Source organism: Mytilus trossulus, chromosome 12 (assembly GCF_036588685.1).
Source record: "Mytilus trossulus isolate FHL-02 chromosome 12, PNRI_Mtr1.1.1.hap1, whole genome shotgun sequence".
In the NCBI taxonomy this organism is placed as follows: Eukaryota; Metazoa; Mollusca; class Bivalvia; order Mytilida; family Mytilidae; genus Mytilus; species Mytilus trossulus.
In genome coordinates, this window is record NC_086384.1 from 21234284 (window position 1) to 21245194 (window position 10911).

General features: G+C 32.1%; 1 protein-coding gene across 2 annotated transcripts; it reads left to right on the top strand.

Moving 5' to 3' along the window:
- The first annotated feature begins 359 nt into the window (after nucleotides 1–359).
- On the top strand, nucleotides 360–9539 carry LOC134692748 (collagen alpha-1(X) chain-like). 2 transcript variants are annotated; one of them, XM_063553259.1, is made up of 3 exons: nucleotides 360–494; nucleotides 4657–4834; nucleotides 9090–9539. In XM_063553259.1, the coding sequence occupies exons 2-3, from the start codon at nucleotides 4702–4704 to the stop codon at nucleotides 9482–9484; spliced, it is 528 nt and encodes a 175-aa protein (XP_063409329.1). In that variant the 5' UTR covers nucleotides 360–494; nucleotides 4657–4701; the 3' UTR covers nucleotides 9485–9539. The 2 variants fall into 2 exon arrangements, with proteins under 2 accessions (XP_063409329.1, XP_063409328.1); XM_063553258.1 differs by having other exon boundaries at nucleotides 361–494; nucleotides 9087–9539.
- The last annotated feature ends 1372 nt before the right edge of the window (nucleotides 9540–10911 follow it).

Consider the following 10911-nt stretch of genomic DNA (forward strand, 5'->3'; position numbering starts at 1 on the left):
ACGAAATATTTAATTAGAATTTTTTGTAAATGTTTATGATTTTTCGAAAATTCCACCTGACAACCGATCAGACAATAGTTTTAAGTTGAATTAATGCAGACAAGATCATTAACTGGGGCTTATTAGCTAGCTGATACATTTATCTTTTAAAATATAACTGACATATAAGGATCGTATTGGTGCAATGTGGATAAATTTATCGGTTTCCAAGAGCAAATTGGTATCGCGTCATCCCTACAATGGCTCCCATTTCTACGATTGTGAAAATAAACTTGCGTAATGGGGAGATAATTTTGACGAAGTAGGATCCTGACTGCATGGGTAATCGGAATTCATTTTTCTATTTTTAGATATTATAGTATATACAACTAGGTTGTTCGTTCACTTTTCGCGGGCTCGTTTTTCTCGTGCTAGAGACTCATTTGTCCATCCAGGCATGGATATTTAAACCTCGTCTGGACTATTTTTTTCAGATTGGGATAACTTTCGTCCTGGTAAGTTGTACTTTAAATTTATTTTATTCGTTTTCAATAATTTACTTAAATATTTATTTCTCTACATTTGATTATTTTTTTCTAATTTTAGAGTCAAACATTTCTTAATTCATAAATTTACGTTTCCGTTAAAAAAAATTAAGAGGAATTGTACACTAGCTAGATATTTTATGATTTCGAGTTTATGGGGTATATTTGGGTATCGATAGTGAATAATGATAAATCCGAGAGATATTTTAGAGTATCGGTCGTTAATCTTCGGAATTGTTCGAGCCTGACTTTGAAATTGAATTCTGTATAATCCCATGCTTTTAAGGTAATGCTATTGGAAAATGTATCGGACGTAATTAATTAAACGGAATATAAATTAAGGCGTGTTTTCTTTTCTTTTACCATTTACCTGGTTGAAGTTTGGTTATTGGTTCAATGTTTTATTATTTTTTGTTCTTAATCAATTGGTTGTTTTTTAACCGTACTTCCATGGACGGTTTAGAGATTTTCAAAATGATGGCCTACAGGTGATTTTTTTTATCTCCGTGTTTAATGGTCTTTTTCATTAAAAGTAAGAGCTCTAACATACAGAATGGAGAGAAAAAAACTCCTGACTCTCATGTTTGAAATTTAAACTTTAGTTGATATGTTCATATCTATATCTGTTATTTAGTTTATGAAATATAAGTTAAATAAGAATGCCTCAAAGAGAAAAGACTTTCGCGTTATATGACGTGCAGTTTAAACCATTATTTCTGAATCCTTGACTCTTCAGACCCTTTTTTAACCGGTCTCATCATGACTATATGCAATAAGTCGCCTATACCTGTCTATGACAATATTTATATAAGAAGATGTGGTATGAGTGCCAATGAGACAACTCTCCATCCAAAACAAGTCACAATTTATAAAGGTAAACTATTATAGATCAAAGTATGGTCTTCAACACGGAGTCTTGGCTCACATCGAACAGCAAGCTATAAAGAACCCCAAAAAATTCTAGTGTAAAACCGTTCAAACGGGAAAACCAACGGTCTAATCTATATAAAAACAAGACACAAGAAACACTCACGAATTACGACATCAACAAACGACAACTAATGGAGATCAGATTCCAGACATAGGTCTTACTTAGGAAAGGTTCTAACAATTATACACTTAACGATTGCCTAATTTTTTTTAATTATGAAAAACAAATCACAGATCACAAATTCATAAAAGAAAACTAAAGAAAATTGTAAAGCCCAATACTCTAATGACAAACTTGACACAGCATGTACACAATATAAAAAAGATGTGGTATGATTGCCAATGAGACAACTATCCACAAAAGACCAAAATGACAAAAACATTCACAATTATAGGTCACCGTACGGCCTTCAACAATGAGCAAAGCCCATACCGCATAGTCGGCTATAAAAGGCCCCGATAAGACAATGTAAAACAATTCAAACGAGAAAACTAACGGCCTCATTTATGTAAACAATGAACGAAAAACAAATATGTAACACATAAACAAACGACGACCACAGAATTACAGGCTCCTGACTTGGGACAGGCACATACATTTAAATGTGGCGGGGTAATCATGTTAGCGGGATCCCAACCCTCCCCCTCTATAAAACCAAAGACTTTCGGAACAAGAAAATTGCACCTTTTCTAAAATCAAACTTTTTTGCTATAATTCTCTATTAAGATCTATTTTCTCATTTAAATACAGTATACAATTGAATTTAATCTAGGAATTATTGTTGTCTTTCAACGTGAAAAAGTTGATATTTGCAGTCTTTGTTAATTAAGTCCTACAATTTGTTTGTTTTATTCACTCATTGTGGTCAATAATATGAAATTGTATGCGACTGTCAAATAAGTGAGAGGATAGCTAGCTATAAAAACAGGTTTAATCCACCATTTTCTCCATAAGAAAATACCTGTACATAGGCGGATTCATAGGGTCTGGGAGAAAAAATGGTTGATTATATAGCTATTGGGAATCACTGAAGCATGACTGGAGCCCTCTTTAGGTCGGTCAGCGGGCACCCTTATGAAAACTTCTGGATGATCCGCTACTGCTGTACCAAGCTAGGAATATGCCAGTTGTTTTCCATTCGTTCGAAAGATTTTAATGATTGTCATTTGAAAATATATTAACGACAGAAATCACAATTTTTGAATAATAACAGCATTGATATTTTGCATATATGGTTTACATGTCCTGCAGATCAAAATCTCAATTTTTGACTTTAATATTTTTAAAGTGCCAGTCTTTATAAGAATCAGGCAATTTTGAAAAAAAATCAAAACATGGCTGTAAAAAAAACACCTACCTAGCCATCCTATTTTGAAGTAACACTAATTCTGAGTTAGAAATGGTAGGTCTTTAGTGTCTGCATGTTTGGTAACTTCTTGAGACAAACTTTGGTTGGAATGATAGCAAATTAGAGTTAGCTCCCCTTAATTGTTAATTTTTAGTACATTGTAACCAAATTTTATCTCAAATTACCAGAACAGGACAATGAAACGAATGGTATGATTTTGCATCATTATACATTTTGACATAAATTAATGTCAACCTGAGTGGGTTTTTGTTTGTCATGTTTTCACCACTGTCTGATTCTTAGCTAGACTAGCACTCAAATAAATGAATTCCATTAAACTTGTGTTAAACAGACAAGTACTTGCACATTATAAGTAGACAAATTGCAACAAAATAAACTTATAAAAAGTCGGAAATTTGGAGAAAAAAAGTTTAATGGCAAAACATGTAGTGTTGCTGCAACAAGAGACGTAATTTTGTAACATACTAATTAAGATCTGGAGCTGTGGTGACAGTAATGTGTTCAGCTAGTAGTCCTTTGTTAATGTATGCATTATTGACACTTTTCTTTAGTTTTTGTTGTTGCCTGTTCTGACATCGTACTCTGACTTTTAAACTTAGTTTTACTGTGCGTTTTGAGATTAAAAAAAATAATTAACCCCGTCGCATTTTTGCTCTTGTCCCAACTCGACTCTGGCCTTTGTTAAGTCTTGTATGTTTTTTATTTTAGTTCTTTTATATGTTTTGGAGTTGAGTATGACGTCCATTTTCACTGAACTAGTAGACATTTTTAATTAGGAGCCAGCTGAGAACCGCCTCCGGGTGCGATATTTTCTCGCTGCGTTGAAGAATAATTGTTGGCCTTTAGCTGTTTTCTGCTCTTTGGACGGTTTGTTGTCTCTTTGACCTATTCCCCATTTCCATTTCCAATTTTATTAGGTTTAAAAAGTTAGTGGAATACAGTCCGTTTGTCATACATTCTATAAATAACAGACAATCACATGGTTAAATAATTAGATTAAAAATATATTGGACAATACCGGATTTTCAAACTTATTGTATGTGAAAAATACAGACCTCAGCAAATGGTTACCAAAAAATTTCAAATTTGGATTTATCATTAAATGACCAGTTTTTGTTTTCCCGGCTTTACAAGATGAAAGAAAATTTATGCCAAATGAACCAATACCCAGACACAACATTATCAAATTTAACACACTGTTTAATCCAAAACAACCAAAGACACGAAGAAACCTTTGCAATTGTATATACGATGTATTTTGATAGTAAGCTCACTCCTTCTTAACAACCATAATTTATTGATCATACTTATACACAAAAAGTATTTCTTTATACAATTTTAGCTTTCACATTTGACTGTATAAGTATATATATATTCTTTTACATGCGATCTCATCCGAAATTTTATGCATGTTTAACGCATGTGAACCAAGATGGCCGACATTGGTAAAAATAGTACACACTAGGGTAAAATGCAATTTTTGGCTCATGTCTCGGAAACCAAGCATTTAGAGCGAATCTGACTGCACAATTGTTGTCGTTAGGCCAAGGTCATTCTGTCTTAAAATTTTCAAAGTATCTTAACTACATTGTACTGGGCCAAGTTCTTTATACATAGAGATAATTGTAAGCAGTATGAATATTCATTAAAGTAAGATGTACAAACACATCACCATAACACAAACACAATTTTGTCATGAATCCACCTTCGTTTATCATGATATGCACATAAACGAGGGTGAGCGACACGGGCTCTTTAGAGCCTCTAGTTTTTTCGTGTCGTGAGTGTTAAAAGAGATATCTACAGGAAAATTGTTTGTTTCTTTTTTGTAGAACTCATACGCTGAAAGGAGAACGTCATTACATTTGGTAGTTAGGATGATTACGTGTCCAACGATCGTCATTTTCATAGCCATATATTTGCCCTTCATAGCGTGCAGTTCACAAACATGTGTTAGAGACATAATAGATGATTTTGAACAAATGAAAGTGGACGTGGCAAGGTCTAAAGGTATATTTGGAATACTTCGTTTAAAGATAAATCTTTAACTGTCATTTTTGTAATGTGAGTGGCATGTGAGCAATAGGAAAAAGTGATTTTTTTATTGTGGTTTTTATCATTGTTACTTTGTCGAAAGACAAATATTTACTGTCATCTGTCGACTGAGTTTTACGTTTAAGGATTATGTACCCTTATGTTGATCCAATGCTAAACATAATAATTATGGACATTTTATAGAAAATCCATTCTTTCCCCTTGATGTCGAAATTCGGGGACTGATATAGTATTATTGCATGCAGTGCTAGCATTGATTCCCTTAAAACACATACTAGTATATAAATTTACAAATATAAATATGGATCAAATCAAGTACACCTTCTACTAAGTTGCACTCGACTTTAGTGACTTAGCTTGGATTTTTTCGAATTAAAACTTTGTTTTAAGAACTCTTTGTAAACAATAAAACGCTGGCACATCATAGAAAAGCAAGTAAATGATCTATGTTTAAAATTTGAGAACAGTAAAATCTCCATTTTAAGACTTGATTTTCAAAAAAGAAATATTGGGTTTATTTGACACAAAGTCCCCTTTTTCTAGTAAATTCAATAAAACAGTAACATTCAAAATTCAAAATATTTTATTGGACAAAACACATATGATACAATGCGTATTCCAAGATACAAACACATTAAACATGACAATTTATGCAAATACATGTACAACATAAAGAAAACATTTCAAGTACTAATTATATATATAATATCACAGTATTACACTTATAGTAGACCAACTGACATTAGATTTTTATTACGAACTTCAAAAGCTTGACTTAAATAATTAAAAACCAATTGTTCAGAGAACAATTGTAGGTCTTTCCACTAGTAAAGATCTATTTTGATATTGAAATATGAAAAATCAGTTTAAAATGTTAGTTCCTATGGTTTTATGATGTATTTATATCAATTTAAAGCAAAGGTCAAAATCTAGAACGTCATATTAACCTATGACCTTGACCTCAATTTCAAGTTCACAAACCAAGGACCTTAAATCAAAAGACCCTAGGTCTTAAATATGTTTGGTTTATTAGTAATATCACTTAACGCGTAATTCTAGATGTCAGATGGGCAAAAACTCCCATTTATTGTCTGCGCACCCTTTCAACCAAAATATACAAGTAAGGACATGTCGCAACTAACAATTTACGATAAATTATTTGTCGATATGTCATAAGGTATTTGAAAATAAATGAAAATAAGCAAAAATAAAATTAAAAAAAAAATTAGAATATGACCTTGACCTTTGACCTTGACCTCATTTTTATTTTTTTGGACCAAGGACCTCGAATCTAAAGACCCTATGTCTTTATCACTCACGGTTTACAATTTAGAAATGCATATCACTTAATTAAATGGAAAAGGGGGAATAACTCTCATATGGAGTCTCCGTAAAGCTTCGGTCCAAATGAATATCCTAATCCTGAAGTTGTAACGAGCAATTTGGTAAACTAAATTTGTCGTTATCTTTAACGGTTGCGAAGGAGTAGTGGCCACAAGAAAAACAGTGTTTGGGGAGATAACTCTTACAACATAAAGTATTTTGTTACGAAGTTGTAAATTTTAAAGCGTATAAACTATACAATACCATATTCCAAATATCTAAGCGACATCTTTTGAAACATCAATACTACGCAAGAAAAAAAATTAGGCGGAAGAAAAAAAAAAAAAATAATAATAATTAAAAACCAATTGTTCAGAGAACAATTGAAGGTCTTTCCACTATTAAAGATCTATTTTGATATTGAAATATGAAAAAATCAGTTAAAAATGTTAGTTTCTATGGCTTTATGATGTATTTATATGAATTTAAAGCAAAGGTCAAAATCTAGAGCGTCCTATTAACCTATGACCTTGACCTCAATTTCAAGGTCACAAACCAAGGACCTTAAATCAAAGGACCCTAGGTCTATAATATGTTTGGTTTATGAATAATATCACTTAACGCGTTATTCTAAATGTAAGATGGGCAAAAACTCCAATTTATTGTCTGCGCACCCTTTCAACCAAAATATACAAGTAAGGACATGTCGCAACTTACAATTTATGAAGAATTATTTGTCGGTATGTCATAAGGTATTTGAAAATAAGTCAAAATTAGTCAAAATCAAAATTTAGAAAATGACCTTGACCTTTGACCTTGACCTCATTTCATTTTTTTGGACCAAGGTTCTCAAATCTGAAGACCCTAGGTCTCTATCACTTATGATTTACTAGTGAGAAATGCATATCACTTGAATCAAATGAAAAAGGGGGAATAACTCTCATATGGAGTCTCCGTAAAGCTTCGGTCCAAATGAATATCCTTATCCTGAAGATGTAACGAGCAATTTGGTAAAATAAATTTGTCGTAATCTTTTACGGTTGCGAAAGAGTAGTGGCCACAAGAAAAACAGTGTTAGGGGAGATAACTCTTACAACGTAGAGTATTTTATTTTGTCGTTGTAAATTTTTAAAGCGTATAAACTATATGATATCATATTTCAAATATCTAAGCGACATCTTTTGAAACCTCAATACTACGCGAGAAAAAAAATTAGGCGGAAGAAAAAAAAAAAATAAAATAATAATAATCAGAACAAATACAATAAGTCTTTCCACGGAAAGGTGGAAAGACCTAATTACATATTTGTCTAGTGTCAACCAGATTTACTGGGTTAAGTAAATAAATCGTTGATATAATATCATCATCATTATTAAGGTTTTTGAAAATATCAAACTTCTCTCGAAGGTCTTTATATAGAGGACAATATAAAAGAAAATGAACTTCATCTTCCACTTTATCTTTACAAAGTTTGCAGTATCTTTCACTTGTTAAAATTTTTGGTTTGCTATACCTCCCAGTTTCAATTGCAATTGAAGGTGCACTGATTCTAATTTTTGTAAGCAGTGATCTAAAAAAATGTATCATATTTCTTAATATCAAATCTTAAGTAAGCTTTCAAGTCAAATGATGATCCAATTTTACAATAAAATCTTAGTTTACCTGTGTTATTAGATTTGATATTTTCAAGTTGACCCAAAATCTTGCATTAATAAAAGTTTTTCAGTGAGTCCTCAAACATTTTATGTGATATTTGAAGTGAAACAAAGTTGATTAACTTTTTTAGTTTATGTAAAGATTGTACCCAGCATGAGCTCTTTTGTGTATACAATTTTTTATCTTCAATGAATGCAGATTCTAATAAATCAAATTTTGGGTTGTTTCCAACTTCAATGTGTCAGTTAATCTAGCATAGTATTTAAACATTAGTTTATATGATATAAATCACACTGGATATAGCTCTGTACGTAAAGCTAAATTGTAAGCCTTACCATGAACACCGAGAACATTTTTCATAATCAGTGTATCAGCAGTGTAAAGATTGATATTAAAATCTGAGATCTAAATTTCAGATCCATAAGTCATAATTGGTGAAATTAATGAGTTGAAATATCTTACCCATTTTTCCACTGCAATACAATTAGAATACGGTAATTTTGATTTCAAGGCGAAATATGCCTTACGTGCTTTGTCAGCAAGATTTTCAGCTGCTATATTATTTTATCTCTATTGTTGAAGACTATACTTAAGTATTTATATTCTGTAGCAGATTCTAATGGTTTGGGACCAAAATAAAAATGTTTATCTAATAAAGATCTCTTTTTACTATTTGATAAATCATTTGACTGGCTACAGAAGAGTTCATAAACCTAAGCTAAGGGTTCGTGCCACCATTAATTTATCTGAATATTGCGCTCGTTTGGAAGACGAATAACGAGAGGTTTTTATACGTTTTTTATAATGTTAAAGTGCTATGAAACTTCTTATATCCTAACTTTGATTAAACACTCGGTAATAATTTCTGACCCCTTACACCTCCCTCAGTACTTGACAATTTAAAAAGGGATTTATCGAAGATAAATTACTTTATAAGAGGACGATCGTTTGGTTTTCCTGGACATTGGAAAGTTTTGAAATAGATATGCTTACCTGTTTAGATCTACGGTGATATAAGAAAATGAAAATATAATGCCTTGCAAAATACAGAAACAATACATAGTGTTGAAATTAAATAAGAAAGCCTACAAGAGCAGAATTCCGTTGACAAAAAAGTTTGCTCCTTTAGGAACGTAACTGGTCGTTCTCCTTAAACTGATTGCATTAAATATTTTAGTTCTTAGTTTAATTGTTATAACTGATTAAACTTTTTTTTTTATTTATACAGCAGCAGTCAAGACCGCATTTTTTGCTGCACTTACTCCGCATTTTACATTAACTGGAATAAATGCGGTTTTGGAATTCGATGACGTGAAAGTGAATAGAGGTGAAGCATATGATCCATCAACTGGCGTGTTTACAGCAAGGGTTCCAGGACTATACCATTTTTCATGTATGCTTTTGGCTAATCATGGTGCCGTAGTACATTACCAACTGAACAAGAATGATCAGCCATATATTCTAGGTTACTCGCATAGAGGACTAGCTGCAGACTCGAGTACAATTAGTGCTGTGATGGAGCTAGCAGCTGGAGATCGAGTATTCATCAAGCATAGAGCTAGAGCTTCAGAAGTTGTGTTTGGGGCAGCTCACACGTCCTTTTCTGGATATTCCATAGCACCTTGATTTTCTTGTTTTTCATGCTGTTTTACTTGACTAATAAAGGTAATTCAATATAAAACGTATTTACAATGTATATCACGTGGAACAATATGATGATGTCTGGTTAACTATCTCAATATGACAGCAGACACGTCTTTGGCAAAATTTCATCACTTATAAAATCAAATAGCGAGTGGTGAGGACCCCTAAGTGAAAAAATACCTGAAAAAGAAACGATAACTTGCACGGAAGCAGATTACTGGAGACGTTATTTGTACATTTAAATGGAGAGTTGTCTCATTGGCACTCGCACCACATCTTCCTATATCTATATATTTATATATAACAGACGTATGAGTGCCAAGACAACTCTCCATCCAAGTCACAATCTTTAAAAGTAAACCATTATAGGTGGTCAAAGTACGGTCTTCAACACGGAGCCTTGGCTTACACAAAACAGCAAGCAATAAATAACCACACAAATTACTAGTGAAAAACCATTCAAACTGGAAAACAAACGGTACAATTTTATAAAAATACGATAAACTCTTATGAACCACATCAACAAACGACAACTACTGGACATCAGATTCCTGACTTAGGTCGGATGCAAATAATTGCAGCGGGTACACATCAAGCATACATTTATGTATGTACCTGCTATTTGTACTACCAATACTCGGCTGATAAAACACTTTAAATGGTATACAATAACAATCAATATCATGAAAGATTTCATTCTATCTTATTTGGCATAAAGTAATGCATTTAAAAAACAACATTCCTGTATGAAATAGAATGTATTCCTAATCTAATTCAAAATTCAAATGGAAAGTCAATTCAAAATTTCCACATTATGTCAAAATTGCACTTACTATAAATAAAGGCAACAGTAGTATATCGCTATTCAAACTTCACTAAAAAACAAGTAGTACAACAAAGAAACGGGCATATAGCATGTATAATAAACAAAGTTCATAAGAATAAATAAAATACAAGAAGGTAAACAATTAAAGTTCAATTCTTCTTGAATAATTGATAGGTCTTTCCTTCCATTTTCTTTTAATTATACTGTCATAAATAAAAATATCATATATATTGATTGATTAATTTATTGATTAGTTGGTTGATTGGTTTATTAATTAAACACTTGATATAGGGTCTCTTGAAACCAGCAGAAAAAAAGAGACCTTGGATTCCGTATTAAACACATGAAACGGAAACTTGCATTAATTAATGGAATTGATTGATTGATTGATTGGTTGGTTGGTTGGTTAAACACATTGGTTAAACACGTAGTATAGGGTTAATTTAAACAAGCGAAAAAAAGAGACTTTAGATTCCGTATTAAACACATGAAACAGAAACATGCATTAGTTGTTTGATTGGTTGGTTAAACAAGTTGGTCTGGTTAAACATGTTGGTTAAACACGTTGGTTAGTTAAACACAT

Excerpts from the sequence above, each read along its gene's own strand:
- LOC134692748 (XM_063553258.1), top strand. The coding sequence starts at position 4,702 with ATGATTACGTGTCCAACGATCGTCATTTTCATAGCCATATATTTGCCC. Across the intron at positions 4,835-9,086 it reads GGACGTGGCAAGGTCTAAAG|CAGCAGTCAAGACCGCATTT; the intron begins GTATATTTGGAA and ends TTATTTATACAG.